General features: G+C 37.5%; 1 protein-coding gene across 1 annotated transcript in view; it reads left to right on the forward strand.

Moving 5' to 3' along the window:
- Positions 1–16,688, forward strand: part of VDR (vitamin D receptor) — a 97,322-nt gene extending 80,634 nt beyond the window's left edge. Inside the window, exons 7-10 of the mRNA XM_051961147.1 lie at positions 1,237–1,399; positions 12,957–13,108; positions 13,266–13,382; positions 13,773–16,688. Of these exons, the coding sequence (XP_051817107.1) occupies positions 1,237–1,399; positions 12,957–13,108; positions 13,266–13,382; positions 13,773–14,032 (692 nt within the window). The 3' untranslated portion in view covers positions 14,033–16,688. The remainder of the gene's footprint in view (positions 1–1,236; positions 1,400–12,956; positions 13,109–13,265; positions 13,383–13,772) is intronic.
- The last annotated feature ends 541 nt before the right edge of the window (positions 16,689–17,229 follow it).

The following is a 17,229-nucleotide window of genomic DNA, read 5'->3' on the forward strand; positions in this document are numbered from 1 at the left end:
CCTTTATCCTTAAAAATCCTACCTTCCTTTGAAGTAATTGTACTCTCTCTCTCCTCCCTTTCTAAGCTGAATTTGAAAAAAAGTCTCTATTTGCTGTTTCTACTCTGCTTAATCACTCCTCAACATTTTACATCTTCCTTTTGACCTCATCATTCAATGAAAGCTAATGTCAACAATGATTCTTAATTGTTATATCTAATGGTCTTTTCTTAGTCCTCATCTTTCTAACTCTGTCCACTGCTTTTAATATTATTGACCACCTCTTTCTCCTGGATACACTTTCTTCTCTTGATTTCCATGAAATTACTCTTTCCTAGCCTCCTACCTGTCTAACAATTTTTTCTCAGTATTCTTTCAGTATTCTTTCATCCATATCATTCTTCCTAATTGTGTGCATTCCCCAAGGTGCTCTTTTGGACCCTTTTTTCTATGTTTCCTTTCTCTCTTGGTAACCATATAAGTTCTTGTGGTTTTAACTAACATCTCCATCCAGATAACTCACAGATATATGTATGTATACATATATCAGACCCTTTTTCTCTACTCATACAGCTACCACCCTTATTCAGGCCCTCATTACCTCTCACCTAGATTATTACAACAGTTTCCTAATTGTTCTCCCTCCCTCTAGCTTCTCAGTACTCTAATCCATGTTCTTATACGGCTGCCAAAGTAATTTTCCCTAACTATAAATTTCATCATGTGACTGACTCCACTGCTCAATTAACTCCAGTGGCTCCCTATTGCTTTTATAATAATCTATAAACACTCTATTTAGTTTTTTAATAGCCCATCACAACCTGCCCTCAATGATTGAATGTGTCTTTTCAGCCTCACTGGACTCCCACACTGTGCTATCCATCAAAACTGTCCTGTTTCTTACACATGACACGTCATCTCCTGCCTCAATGACTTGCAATGGCTGTCCAACAAACCGGGAATTTATTTCCTCCTTTCTTTTCCTCATTGATTACCAAATCACCTTGTATTTAATTCAAATATATTTAGATTTATTCACTTTATGTTTTTGTATATTTACGCATGTACTTGTCTCCCCTGGTAGAATGTAAATTCCTAATGAGCAAAGAGTTATTTCATTCTTTGTACTTGTACTACCACCTAGTACAGTGCTTGGTACATAATAGGGGCTTAATAAATGCTTGTGGATTGATAGATGGTTTAATAAAATGAGCCAATACAGAATGAGGATCCAGGCATCTTTTTTCCTAACCTCAGACACGATGGAGCCCTTTTCCAACCTGGTGCTAAATGAGGATTCTGAGGATCCCTCTGTGACCTTGGACCTGTCGCAGCTCTCCATGCTACCCCACCTGGCTGATCTGGTCAGTTATAGCATCCAGAAGGTTATTGGCTTTGCCAAGATGATTCCAGGATTCCGGTAAGAAGCCTCAATTCTGAGCAATTGCAGTGATTTATACCTAATCTTTATATTCTTTTAATAGAAAACTATGCAAAATGGCTCTCAGTTTCTACTCAGGCTGAGGGATAGATTTGTTAATTATAAATATATTTAAACAAGGTAGTCTTGTTGGATGAAAATAGGTTACTCATTTAAGTGATAGAAGCTGAATCACAACAAATCTAATTAATTAATTAATTAATTAAATTAGAAATATCTTATTTTCATACTTTTAAAAATTGTGATTTAATCAGTATGTTGATGCAAATCACTACCATCTCCATGACTTAATAGGTAATTTTACATGAATGATCATGACTAGTTTGCAGATGATGAACTTTTCTGCACTAAGCTAAACTGGGCCTCAAACAATAGATATAGTGCCTATCATGAGAACAATGGACCCTTTCCATCTTGGTTGGACTTTTTTACATTTTACTGGCATGTCCCCCGAGAACCCAGGATCATCTCCATGCCATAGCAGAATATCAGAGTGAAATGTTATTAATTATTAGTTATTAGTTATTGGTGCAATGGATAGAGCACCAGCCCTGAAGTCAGAAAGACCTGAGTTCAAATCTAGCCTCAGACACTTACTGTGACCCTGGCTGTGTGACCCTGGACAAGTCACTTAACCCCAATTGTCTCAGCAAAAAGAAAGAAAGCAAGAAAGCAAGAAAGAAAGAAAGCAAGAAAGAAAGAAAGCAAGAAAAAGGGGGAAAAAGGGGGGAAAAATGTTATTAGTTGTGACTATACCTCTAGCTTGGAATCAAGAAGACCTGCAAGTCACTTAATCCTACTGTGCTTCTAAGTTGTAAAAAGGATGTTATAATAGCATCTACCAAGCAGATAAAATACTTGCAAAGTGCTTTACAAACCTTAAAGCCTAAATAAATGCTAGTTATTATTATTATTATTATTGAAGGGGTGGCTTAATTGTAATCAAATAGAATGAGTAGAGCAGGGATAACAGTTATAATCAATCAATGAGCAAGGGATTGTCTGCGCACATGTGAGTACTACATGCCCAGCATTTGTCCATTTAAAACTGGTAAATGATCTACTTTATCTAGTAAGTTTCCATAACCCATCCAGGGTGTTATGGCTTGAAAATATGATTTAGCATAGAGCTAACATTTGTTTTGTGTAAATACATGAGAAAAATCATCAACAGCATAGTATATCCCTTTTCTACACCATTGCAACATAGTTCCATTTTAATGAAGTACCATAGTTCTGATTGAAATAAGAATCTGTCTTGTACACAGTGGTACACTCATACTAGGACTACTAAGGAATTGTTCACTTATTGAGAGTCTTCTAAATTCTGCCTACTTTCTACTCACCTCAGTGGCTTTAATCTCATATTTTAGATTGTAGAAGAGCAAATACCAATTTTCCTTGCTATTCTCTGACACTGCAATGTTCTATTTGAAAAGCCATTGAGAGTTATTTGTTGGCAAAATCAACAGATGCTTAGATGATAACATGAACTGATTGGTAAATGCCAATCCTTGATATGTACAGTGGAAAAAATATTAGATTTAAAATCAAATCCTGATACTTCTCTGGGATTCAGTTTTCTCATTAATAAAATGTGAGTTGGACTAGGTCAGGGGTTTTAAACCTTGGGTCCACAAAGCCTCCAAGGAAAGCATGGATAGGAGTTGTAACTTGAGTGAGGAGAAAATGGCATCTTTATTTTCACTAATAATAATGTAATATTTCCTTCAATTATGAATGTAGGCAACATGATTTTGATGAGTCTAAATTTCATCAGACTGTCAAAGGATCCATGAGACACACATAAATAAGCACATGACCAACACAGTGAGAGCTCAGTATAGACCTAGGACTAGGTGATTTCTGAGGTACCTTAAGAATTTTAAAAACTCTCTTCCTCTGAATCAATGCCAATGTTTTGTTTTGTTTTGTTTTTTCTCACTGCAGACCAAGTCTGCCTAGGCAAGTGCCTCCTGGAAGGACAATGGTACAGCTTGTGCCAAAGTCCAGGGTGGTAAATATCAGGGTGAAGACCTCAGGGCCCAGGTGGGACCCACGTGGGATTGGGCAGGGCAGGCAGTTTCCCAGCAACCTGGTTCTTCTAGTTTATGAGCTTGGGGATTCTGTTATTCCAAGAACTGGAGGAACAGTAGCTTTATCCCTTGCAGCTTTGATCTTGGTGCCCAGAAGTGGGGGGGTGGAAAGTGGAGGGCTTAGGGAAAGGAGGATGAGACTATTATGTGAAAAGGTTGAAGGAAGGGGGATATAGTAGGAAATTTCTACATAAGCATGTGACCAAGATGGAGTGGGAGTTGAATATGGGCCTGGTCTTGGCCCTGTACCAGTGCTTCAAACAATGCTTGGCACATAGTAGGTGCATGCTGACTGATTGACTCTTCCTCCTCAGCCTCTAGGCTAGGCACTATAAGATCTGTGTCCTACAAAAGTTATTTTTCCCCCAAGAAGGAAGGAGACATTATAAGGAAATCATTGCTGGAGTGCCAAAGCAGACTCCAAGTATCTGTGAACATAATTTGGGCTGAAAGTTATGATAGAGCCCTCTGCTGTCTGGCCTTGACACTCTTGAGTCTCATTGTCTAAGAAATAGTGACACAATTGAAATCCAGAAGGGCTAGTAGCTTCAGGTATCTTTGACAATTGTGCTAGATAGAAGGTATGGAGATGTAAAGAGAGAGGCTAAGTTCTAGAAGAGTAAAGAAGGCTACTTCTGGAACCTGAAGGCCTTTCTAACAAACTCTTCACAATATGACTCACACCCAGGTACCACCAGGCATCCCAACTGGAAAATGTTGTTGCTACCATTTCAAGTATGAGGAGTAATCTCATTGATTCATAAAATCTTAGATCAGGAGGTCTTTATTTGAAAGACATCATGAAATTTTATTTGCCTTTTCAGCAATAAGAAATCAATAGCAAGACATTATTTAGGCTACTTGACTTCAGGACATAAAAAGTACCAACTATGGCAGGATGATTGGCAAATGTATAACTGTATTATGGCTAATTACTGGCTGAAATGAAACAAGAAGATATTATGATGTAGATTATAATCAGTATTCTTCCAGTCTAGATACCTTTATCCTAAGTCCAACCCATTCCCCATTCTGGTCTTTTTTGCCTTGCTATGATAAAAAGTCATTATTTTTTAATTATTATTATTCCTTCTTGTAGCTTGCTTTCCTTTTCATCCCATATAAGCTTTTTCTAAGTTCTTGAAAGAATCAAAAAAATGAACCAGGATAAATTGAAACATTTTTTACATTTATAAGGTTTTCAAAGTTCTTTTGATTCCTAAGATTTCAGGCAGACTATCAGAATGTGGTCTCTCCTTTCTCTTGAAATCTTTTTCTTACTTCCTCTTCATTTTTCTCTCTTCTCCTTTGTCACTGTTCCTTTACTTTTTGCCAGGGATATTTGGATTCACCTGATGTTTTAATTTAAATTGTATTCTGAGGAAAATTTTCTTTAAATCATAGAAAGCAGTGACCTCACCACAGTGAAAGAAAATAACAGTTTTGATTGGGTCATATCTAAAGTACATTTTGAAGGACATTGTTTTCTCTCAGATGTTTCAGTGTATCAATTATAAGAGTCTAGAAACCATGTATACAATAGAAAGTACTAGGGATAAATTAGCCTAGAGAAGATAAGATTTGAGAGAAAGGAAACAGCATTTGGGAACACATCATTAAATACTTTAAGGACTGTTGTATGAATAAGGACTGTTATGAAAGCTATACCTCTTGGAGATATGAGCTTTGTTATTTATAACCTCATATTAGAAGTAACAATTTCTTTCCACCCTTTCATTTTCCCATGTTCATACTAATCAATCACTAGCCACATAGCAACATGGTATTTTTAGCTCTCCCCTCCTGTTCTCTCATCTCTATTAATTTTATACACTGATACCTCACTTTAATCCTACCCACTGCACCATCCAGAATTCCTGTTCCAAGGTGAACAAACTTCCTTTTAGTTTGGACCTTTTTCTCTTACATTCCTTCCATTTTCCAGTTCTAACTAAGATTTGACACTTGGTTGATGAAACTAAATCATTAGCCATCCTCTCCAGCACTGGTTGTACTCTCACTCACACACTCCCTTTGTACCACCCAATCAATTCTATACACACACTATTCCTGGTGGGGAGAAGGAATGAAATTGTAATGCTCCTTACTCTCCCCTGCCACTTCCATATTTCCTTTTACTACCATCACTCAATAACCTCTCCTTAGACATGTTCACTATTAACAATTTTCATCCAGTCTAGAACATTGCAACTGTTGAGTGCTAGCTCTCAAACTTTCCTAGCTCTTCCTCCCTCTCAAAGACTTCAGCACCTGGTTCACTAACTTCTGCTCTTACATTTTTCTTTTTGTTGAGTTATTTCAATTTTTGAGTCAATTTGATGTCTGACTCTTCATGGCCCGTTTTGGGGTTTTTTTGGCAAAGATGCTGGAATGGTTTACCATTTCCTTCTCAAGATGAGGCAAATCAGGTTAAGGATTTGCCTAGGATCACACAGCTAGTAAGTATCTTGAGACTGAATTTGAACTCAGGTCTTTCTGAATCCAGGCCCAGCACTCTATCCACTATACCATATAGCTACCCCAGCCTTTATGCTAGGGAACTTGGACATAAATATTGATGTTCCCTCAAAGTCTCTAACCTCCCATTTCTTCAGTCTCTTTGAATCCCATGACCTATTCCTGTACTCCACCTTACGTACAAGGATGGGTGTTTACACCCTCAATATCACCATTACTCATGAGTTAGTTTACTTCCTTAATTAAAACTCTGCCATTCTTCTAAAGTTTGAAAAGTTATAAATTGCTATCATCTAATCTTTCCCAGTGCCTCAGCTCTCCTAAATTTTTTAATTTATCTTCATCTTAATCTCTCATCCCTCCATCCCTCAATTTTTCTTCAGACTATTACTCCTGCTCTGACTTCATTCTTTAATCTCAAACTTGTAGTCAACCAATTCAATATGATACTGTCCTCTGTTCTCAAATTCCACAACTTCTTGTCCTATTCTGATCATTTCTTGCCAAATCTCAACTCTATATATTTTCTTATCATCTGCATTCTCCACATACTACCAGTCAGAACTGGAGGAAGTGAAATAGCCATGTTGACTGGGTATATTCATGATAGGTAACTTCACCACAGCAAAGCAATTTGGTTTTTTGAGGTTTTTTGGGTGGGGTGTTATGGGCCAGAACTCTCAACTTGAAACAAGGATTCTTACAAGGTGCTAAGTCAGTGGAATTGATAAATACAATGGTTGTCTAGTTTAGCATGGTGCTTAATAGTTCTCTAAATTCAGTATGATTGATTTAATCTTACAACAAATAATGGTTTCCTAGAGATATAATGATTGGTTTATACTCAGTATAGAGCATATAAGCTGGGAGCTCAACTCTCGGAGGGAAAGAGGAGAGAGATTCAATTTCATCTTTGGTCAGGTGGTGGCTGGCTGGCCTCCTGCACTTGTCCACTGAAACCAAGACTCCTAAAGGATCTCAAGAAAGCTATCTGGGCCCTAGGGAAGGAGACAAGATTTTAAAGGAGACAATAAAGGACTTGGACTTTAACACCTGGCTATTCTTGTGGTGATTACTCTGTAGAAAAGAAGACTGCTCCAAAGACCTCCAAGAAAATCTAACAGAGAACATTGCAAGGGGGGGGAGGGGAGGGAAAAGGGGGAGGGATTTGGAATGTATTTATTTTTAAAATTTTTAAGCTATTTATTTTCAAAACATGTGCAAGGATAACTTTTCAACATTGACCCTTGCATAGCCTTGTATGTCAGATTTTCCCCTCCATTTCCTCATCCTCTTCCCTAGATGGCAAGCAATCCAGTATATATTATACATGTTAAAATATGTTAAATCCAATATGTGTAAACATATTTATATAATTCTCTTGTTGCATAAGAAAAATCAGATTAAAAAGAAAAGAAAATGAGTAAGAAAACAAAATGCAAGCGAACAACATCAAAAAGAGTGAGAATGTTATGTTGTGATCTACATTCAGTTCTTGTAGTGTCCGGGCTAACTTTCTGAAGAATCACTGGATGGGACTTGGTCTTAGTAGGAGAGTCACCACGAGGATAGTCACACTTTTTCTTTACTTCCTTGTAAATTGTTCTTTGATTCTCTGCTGTTCACCTTATTTATTTTATTATTTTTTCCCCTTTTCGTCCCCCCACAACTCTCAGGCAAGGTATAGTTAACAAAAGATGCTGACTCTTTAATTAAATGCTGCTCCCTAACTTGTATTACTATTACTTAAAACTCCCCCTCACCCAAAGATTCCTCCTTTGTCTTCTCTTGCCTTTTGCTTCCCCATCCACTCATCCCTCCCCACTTTTTTCTTTATAGATTTTGGAGGGTGCTATACCCTTCATGGTATATATGTAGTATTGTCTATTTGATGTGAATAGGTTTTCATCCCGATGTGAGCAGGTTTTCAGAACTACAAGACCTCTTTCCCTCCCTTTAATGCCTCTGAGTCTATTCTTTCTCTACACATAATTTGTATCATATGATTATTTTTACCTTAACTCTGCCAATGTTTCTTTTGAGCTATACTATTGTTGATGTGAATCTTAAACATATAATATACATATATAAAAAAACATAATTTGTTCTTGTTTTAACAGTTGGCCATCTTAAATTCCTTAAAACTGATCTTTTATATTGGCTTTTATATGTTAAATTTTCTGTTAAATTCAGGTTTGGTTGATAGAAAGTCCTGAAAATCTGTAAGTTCAATGAATTTCCATTTTTCTTATTCAAAATTATAATTTTGCTGAACATGATATTTTAGGCCACAAGTCTAGCTTTTTTGATTGTTAGTAAATATGATTCTAGGACCTGCAGTCTTTTATTGTAGCTACTGATAAGTCTTGTACAATTCTAATGGTAGCCCCAGAATATCTGAATTGTTTTTTTCTTTTTTCTTGCAAAATTTTCTCTTTAATCTGGGGTTTTCAAAATGTGGCAATAATATTCCTGTTTTCCAGAAAGATTTCTTTGAGGTGGCAGTCAGTGGATTTTTTTCTATTTCTCCTTTTCTCTCATGTTCTATCATTCCAGGACAATTTTCTTAGATTACTTCCTACACTATTTTATCAAGGTTTTCGTTTCAGTCAGAACTGTCTGGCAGTCCAACTATTCTCATCTTTTTTCTTCTTGATCTATTCTCTAGAACTGTCATTTTTCTTGTGTTTTACATTCTGTTCTTTTTTTTTTTCATTCTTTATAATGTGTTTTTGTTATTTCTTGGTCTCTTCACTAGCTTCCCCTTGTCCAATTCTAATTTTCAAAATATTATTTTCATCTTTGAGACTCTGTACTTCAATTTCTAATTGATTATCTTTTTTTCCTACTCTTCTTGTTTTTCTTGGATAGTTTTTATTTTTCTTTTTAGTTTTTCCTTAATGTCTCTCATTTGATTTTTAAATTTTTTTGAGCTCTACAAATTCTCTCTGGGCAGGGAGCCATTTCACATTATTCTTTGGAATAGAGGCTTTTTTTTTTTTTAACTAAAATGTCCTCCTCTGAATATGAAACCTGTTCTTCCCTGTTCCCATAATATGTTTTAATTGTGAGGTTCTTTCTTCTTTCCTAGTTCTTTTTTTTTTTTTAAAGAGCTCTATCCTCCTGCAAGTGACCACAGCCAGCAGCATCCCTGCCCCACTGCCTCTGCACTCTCAGGATGCTGGTTCCTTCTCACCCAGGGCCACATCTCAGCAGCACAACTGGGTGTGGCATTCCCAATCAGCCAAGGTCCACCACACTTACACCCCTGAACCTCAGTCTCCTTCCTGTACTTCATTTCTACATTACTAGCTGCCTCTTAGACATTTGAAATTAAATATCTTGAAGATACCTTAAACTCAATATATCTTTCCCCAAATTTTTTCTATTTCTATCCAAGGCATTATCCAGGATTATAATTTCAGTCTTCTCCTTTCCTCATTCTTCTTCCCTTCATATATCTTAGGTGCTAACTCTTGCCATTTCTACATCCTTCTCATCTCTCATATCCACACCCACACATCTCTCCTTGCACAGATATCACCTTATTCTTTGTCACCTCTCATCTGGATTACTGAAGCTAGTCTTCCCTCCTTGCATCTTTCCACACTTCAGGCCATCCTACCTTGGTGCTGCTACCAAAGCAATTTTCCTTAAATGCATGTGACACTCCTACTCAAATAATTTGAATGATTCCATATTACCTCTAGAATAAAAATAAACTGCTATTTTCAGCTTTCAAATCCTTTCACAGCCTGGCACCAATGCTCACTGAACATTACTCTCCCTCCAAATGTCTGCAATGTAGCCAAGATGACCTTCTTTTTGTTCTTAATCCCTGATACTCTGACATTCTGCTGTTGCTCTGACTGTTCCCCATGCCTCAAATGCACCCACTCCTCAACTGAACTTCATAGAATTCTTTTCTTCCTTTAAAACTCAGATCAAACATAACTTTTGCCAAAAAATCCTCAAATGATTATGCCTTCCCTTCCAAACTACCTTTTAATTGTTAGGATTCTTACAAGGTGCTAAGTCAGTTGTCCAATTTTAGCATCGTGCTTAGCAATTCTCTGGTTTACTAATGTATTTAGTACTCATTGGAGTTCTATAAGATTCACTAGTCCAGGAGATTCACAAGTTCAGTGGAGTAGATTCACAAGTCACAGCTCCCACAATCCCACTCTCGGAGGAAGAGTCATTCTTTGAGTTCACACCTCTAAAAGAGTATATAAAAAGATAAGCCTCAGTCAGGAGTCAGTGGGGGAGATTGAAAAGCCAAGATTCAGTTGGGCAGAATGAAACATTCAGAAAGAGCTGGAGGCTGAAGCTGGCAGAGGCAAAGGACTAGCAACAAGAGCTCTTGGAACCAAGGAAAGCTAACCATGCAATTTTGAAGGAGACAATAAAGGATTGGACTTTAACTCCTGGCTGCATTTGGGGTGATTATTACACTGAACTGAAACTAAGGCTGCGTCCAGAAGTTCCCCAAGAAATCTGCTTCCAGAGAACAATTATATTGTAGAGAAGAGAACATTACATTTAATTACTTTGTATTTATTTGTAATGATTTCTTTATATGTAATCCACAGGCTGTATATATCCACATTAATTATCCAATTATTAAATATCCCATATTTAAAGCAGGGATTTGTTTCATCTTTGCATTTTTTTATCCCAAACACCTTGCCCAGGATCTAACATATAACAGATGCTTAATATATGCTGATAGATGTATTTACTGATAATTGGGAATATTTGTTCTTTGATGCTCTCGCAGAAGAATTTTGCTGCTCTGATAGGCAGCATGGGAGTATAGTTAGTGTGCTAGATGCAATGTCAAGAAAACCTAGTTTCAGATTTCACCTCTGATATTTACTAGCCATGTGACAATGGGCAAGGCATTTAATCTCTCTGAGACTGAATTTCCTCTTCTGTAAAAATGATGTCTATAATGCCTACCTTAGAGTTTTATAATGAGGCTAAATAAGATTATATTATGTGTACAAAATAAAAATAATATATTATACATATGTAAGATGCAAAAATATTAGATAGATTACTCAAACCTGGGACCAATTAGTCTAATTCCAGGTTGGGGCAGCTAGGTGACATAATACTGGATCTTGAGTCAGGAAGGAAGAGTCTTCCTGAGTTCAAATCTGGTCTCAGACACTTAATAACTGTGTGATTCTAAGCAAGTCACTTAATCCTATTTACCTCAGTTTGCACATCTATAAAATTAGTTGGAGAAGGAAATGGCAAACTACTCTAGTATCTTTGGCAAGAACACTCCAAATAGGGTCACAAAGAGTTGGACAAGACTGAAACAACCAAACAAATAGTAATTACCCAGCAAGTAGTCTATGATCTGAATGCCACTTGCTTGATCCAAAGGTTTGACATGCCTGATGTTTTTATTTTAAAAAAATATTTTAATTGATTTGGTGGTGATGGTATGGGTCTTGAATAGAGGTTAGGAAAAAAGGTATTTCAGTCATAGAGAATCATGTGAAATGAAGGGATTGAACTAGATTATCCCTGAGGTCACTTCTGACTCTAAATCTCAGATGCTATGATCTGCTATGAGCAAAAGTACAGGGGGAAGAAATTGAAAATGGTACTCATAGAAGGGTACATATGGACAAATGCATGGGAAAGCATCGCTGGGTAAGTCACTTAACCCCAATTGCCTCTCCAATCACAAAATATTTAAATTTTTAAAAGCTTACCATATTATTTAACATGCCGATGTGCATGTAAAGAAATTCCTTCATGGGAGATGAATATAAACTGCTTGCATTTTTGTTTTTCTTCCCGGATTATTTATACCTTCTGAATTCAATTCTCCCTGTGCAACAAGAAAACTGTTCGGTTCTACACACATATATTGTATCCAGGATATACTGTAACCTATTCAACATGTAAAGGATTGCTTGCCATCTGGGGGAGGGGGTGGAGGGAGGGAGGGAAAAAATCGGAACAGAAGTGAATGCAAGGGATAATGTTGTAAAAAATTACTCTGGCATGAGTTCTATCAATAAAAAGTTATTAAAAAAAAAAAAAGAAAGAAATTCCTTCAGCCTCTGACTGCCTGCTACTGCAATTTCTTCTCTGTCAGGTTTGGCAAGCCAGGTTAGGGAAGCTTTGGAGCAGGAAAAATTTAGAGAGACCACCTACTGCAACTATTTTACCTCATGTGTAAATTCCTCTTTTATTTTTTCTGCCCCTTATTTAAAGCCTCTATGTTACTACTTGCCTTAATACTCAAATTGCGGACTTTATTTATTTTTTTTTACCTATTTTTCATTACTTTTTTATTATGAGTTTTGCCCTTGTATGAGGAAGTATAGTATGACAGAAAGAACATTGAATTAAGATTTTCCAAAAAGATATAACTTCCTTTTGAATGTGGGGATTCTCATAGATGGAACATTGCATATAATATCAGATGTTTTTAATGTTTTAAAACCAGTTGGTTTTGCTGAATGTTTTTTTCCTTTCCTCTTAAAAAAGCGTTCTTTGTTATAAAAGAGGACTTTGTAGGAGAAGAAAAGAGGAGATATAAAGAAAAATCTAGACTATATTAAAACAAAAGATAACAGTAATAACTAACATTTATATAGTGCTTTTTATGTGCAAAACACTATGATGTCAACAAAATCTAAAAAAAATAAGGTCCAAGTTTTTATTCTAGCACCACTAATTACAATCTCTGTGACTTTGGAGAAAATTATTCATCCTCTCCAGCCCCTCAAATTCCTCATCTGTTAAAATAGTGGCTCCATTATTTACATCTTCATTGGAAAAATGAAATGAGATATATTGTATACAATTCCAAAAATGAGAATTTATTGTTAAACTAGTTTCAACAAGTCTGTAAACTTCTTAAAGATAGAAGTAGTTTTATTTACTTTTTCTGCATGTCTCTATCCCACCCACTCCCAATCTCTGCTCCATAGAGACCTCACCTCTGAGGACCAAATTGTGTTGCTCAAATCGAGTGCTATAGAAGTGATCATGCTTCGCTCCAACCAATCCTTCACCATGGATGACATGTCTTGGACCTGTGGGAGCCAAGACTATAAGTACCGTGTCAGTGATGTTGCCAAAGGTAAGTTACTCCAAGCCCTCTTCACCCAGTTTCTCCCTTTATCCCTTTGGTACCCAGAAAAATTGGTGAAAGATTGGGAGGAGGAGACTAAGGGAAGGAATTCAGAGCTAGCTTCATGTTGAGAGATTGAACTATCCATGGCCTTTCTCTTCTACAGCTGGACACAGCCTGGAACTAATTGAACCACTTATCAAGTTCCAGGTTGGGTTGAAGAAACTGAACCTGCATGAAGAAGAACATGTCTTACTCATGGCTATCTGCATTGTGTCCCCAGGTAGGGGGCCCCCAACCAAGGCCAGAGGGTTCAGGAAGGTCCAAGGAAAATTGGAATTTGGCTGGGTGGAGAAGGGGTCTATTAGGGAACATGGCATGAAATGGGGATGGAGTAGTTAAGAAGATTCCCATATGATTGGATCCAAGCTGTTAAGAGAAAAGATAAATGACTTGTCTTTATTTTCAAGCCCAGTCTTGAATAGTCAGGGCTGTCTTTTGAATTCTAAGAATGGAAAGGAATTATTCCACAAATAAATAGTCACTTAGCTGTGTAGCCAAAAAAGATGTAATGTGTGTGTGTGTGTATGGGAGGAGTGTCTGAGGAGCCCTAGTGCCAGAGTTTCATTGAGAGAGTTCAGAGAAGTTATCTCTGCCATTCTCCCTCCTACAGACCGGCCTGGAGTGCAGGATGCAGCACTCATTGAGGCCATCCAAGACCGGCTGTCCAACACGCTGCAGACCTACATTCGCTGCCGCCACCCTCCACCGGGTAGTCACCTGCTCTATGCTAAGATGATCCAGAAATTAGCAGACCTGCGCAGTCTCAATGAGGAACACTCAAAGCAGTACCGCTGCCTGTCCTTCCAACCAGAGCACAGCATGAAGCTCACTCCCCTCGTACTCGAGGTGTTTGGCAATGAGATCTCATGACCGGATCAGCCAATGCTAGTACCTGGGTAGGAGGCACACTCCAAGGGGGTGGTACAAATGGGCACCCAGCTCCAAAATCCTTTGACTACTTGCTGCTGAGCAGCACTCCCTACCCCTTTGGAGCTCAGCCTCCTCCTTGCCTTCCTTCTCTCCCCTTACCATACCCCAGGTCAATCCTTTTTCCTGTCCAACCTGTGTGTCAAGGGTCCCAAGACCTCTCCTCACCCCACACCCTTTTGAAGGTTTTCCAGTTCCTTTGGATCTCAGTTAAGAGGCACTGTTTATTTGATAAGGCAACTCAAAGGAATCAGAGATTGGAGGGCAAGAGCCTGAATGTTAAGGCTTCTTCTCTGTATCTATATGGCAGCCAGAAGGTATTATGAGATCATCTATATCATATGTCCATTCCTCAGGGATAGAGACATCTGTAACTCCAAAACACTTGAGTCCTAGAGGAGTCCTTCAGCCCTTCCCCATCCCCAAAGATAAATAATCTGCTTTTATATATGCATTTTCTTGGCCAGCCTATCCCACTTAGGAACTATGTAGTAGAGCTGGATTTAGAGAATCCAGGCAGATGAGCAAAGGACTGGGACATTCTCTACAATGGTTTTCCAGAAATATGGTGACTGTGGTGATCGTTACATACCTTTCCAACCTTTCCACATCTCCTTCCTGGCTTTTCAGTGACCACACTATTTCTGTGCTACTATAGTAAATGCTTCCAAAGCCTCTTCAATAGAGTTGTAGTAAACAGACTCCTTGACTGAGTTTGGAATCCAGTCAGCTGCATCTTCATTCATAGAATGGGGACAGCCATCACCTAACTCACCTGCTAAGAGGATTACATGAAAAACAAAAGCTAAAATGGGGAAAGCAAGAAAAAGGAAATCCATCTCTTATCTTCTGTATCAACTCCAAAAAATGTTAATAGTAGAAGGGGAAGGGGAGAGGGAGAAGGAGGACACACACAGCTAGCCTTCTAAGCTTTCAGTCTCTTCCTGGATTTCAGAGACTGAGATGTATGACAAAACACAGAAAGTTCCTTCAAGCAGAAAGCATCATTCCATACTCTGACCCCTATCTCAACAGTGTTTTACTTCCATTCCAGAAGACACTCTGAGATTCTTTTTCATCCTGTTTCCCATCTCTCCAGCATCTGCCTTCTTTCATCCCCTCAGTTGGAAAATTAGGAAGTCTTCTTTCTCAGTGAATAAGGAAAAGAAAAAAGCTGCAAAAGTTGGCTCCCTTTCTCAAAACAACTCTATTCCCAGAATAGAGGCCTTCACTCACCTAACACCTCAAAACATCCTCCTCTAAGAGTGAACCCCAGAACCAAAGTCACATTCTCCTTTCCATTGACTGAAATTCTGCTGCTATAAAAATGTTACCCATGTAGTGCTAAAAAATATTCAAAGGGGCCTGGTGCCTCCTACCCTAGGAGTGAGAGTAATACGAGAGAATAATAGCTATAGTTCTCTGCTTTATTTCCATACCTTGGGCAAAAAGAAAGTCTAAAGTGATCCTGCTTTCTGCATGGTACAGAACTTCAAATACATGTATGAATGAGTGACAAAACACTAAGCAGAGAATAGGTTACTCAAGAATGGACTCATTCATGAGAGGTTTTGGTTGGAGAGGGTTTAATTGATATGGAAGGAACTTGGGGTAAAGCCTTATTCTGCAGCAATATCTTTCTATGGAAGGAGTTTTTTATGTTTTTATGTCATGGACCCCTGGGGTAGTCTAGTGAAGCCTTCTCAGAATATTATTTGTAAATACATAAATACATTAGATTACAAAGGAAGCCAATTATATTAAAATATAATTATCTATATATATTTTTTAAAATTTCACACATCCTATATTAAGAATCCCTGTTCTATATGAATTCCTCAGTATAAATAGTTACTAGACCACTATTTAGTCTAGTAACTAGACTACATAGCTACTATGTAGTCTACTCATAGTTACATAGAGGATGTATGTAAATAGATAATTTATGTTCATAGAAACAATTCTAAAGATTGGTCAGAACTCTTCTGAGACCACCCGGAAGAGAAACAGCCTTTTCCTTTTTTTGCTTTTAAAAAAACATTTCTTAGTATCTCTGACTAGAATTAGAGAATATTAGAGCAAGAAGAATCTTTAAAAGTCATCCCTCAACACCCTCATTTTAAAGATGAAAAAACCAAAGCCCAGACTGGCAACTTCCTTAGGATCACACAATCTGTTGGGACTAAGATCAGAGACTAAGACCCAAGACTGACACACAAACTGTTGGTGAAGGAATTGGAGTGGAAGTCAGGGGTTTTCCCTTAAATAAAAAGTTGAAGAAGCCCTATTCCCTAATTTAAGTCGGGGCAGAGATAAATGCTCCAGCTCTTGGTCCCTTTCCTCAAGTCAACTTCCAATCTAGTACTTTCTTTTTAACATTATATTACATTGCAATCCAAATATAATTTTTCAGTTTGTTCAGTGCCTCTAGGACCTTGCACTTTAGAAAGAAGTCTTGTTCAAATAATTCTTCCTTCTTGGCTGTTTCCTTGTTGTGACAAGATAGTAAACTGGACTCTACTCTGACCCTGGCTTCATGAGCCGCTGTTGTCTATATGATACTATTGCTTTATCAATAAAGTGTTATGTCTCCACCTTCCCAGGCCTAGCTCTGGCATTGGCTTCCATGATGAATTCTTTGCAATCCACTCCAGTGACATGGATATCAACTCACACTAGAAACCCTAGTCATTTTCAAAGGGAAAGACTCAGTTAGCATTCATAATATGTTTACTTAATTTTAGAGAAAGGAATAATGAGAAAATGTGAGCACTAATCTGGCTCATTCATCTAGAAAGGAGAATAAGGAGAAACACATAGACATTTTAAAGTCAGTAACTCAAAAAAAAAAAAAAACTGTCTTGAAATTTTTGATTACCAGACATACTGATGTCTTTTTCTAGAGGACAGAAGTCTAGCAATGAGGTAAAGTTGCATGAGGGCATATTTTAAGTCAACTTAAGAAAACATAAACCAATAAATAAAATCATAGTAAGTAGAATGAGCTACTTGGGTACGAGTAATCACTTATTGGGATTGTTAGAAATTCCCATTTTAGATCAAAGTCTGATATTTCAACTCTACAATTCAGTTTGCTTATTTGTTAAAATATATAAGTTGTATTCACCTTTGAGATTCCT

The sequence above is a fragment of the Antechinus flavipes genome, chromosome 5, assembly GCF_016432865.1.
Source record: "Antechinus flavipes isolate AdamAnt ecotype Samford, QLD, Australia chromosome 5, AdamAnt_v2, whole genome shotgun sequence".
Taxonomy (NCBI): domain Eukaryota; kingdom Metazoa; phylum Chordata; class Mammalia; order Dasyuromorphia; family Dasyuridae; genus Antechinus; species Antechinus flavipes.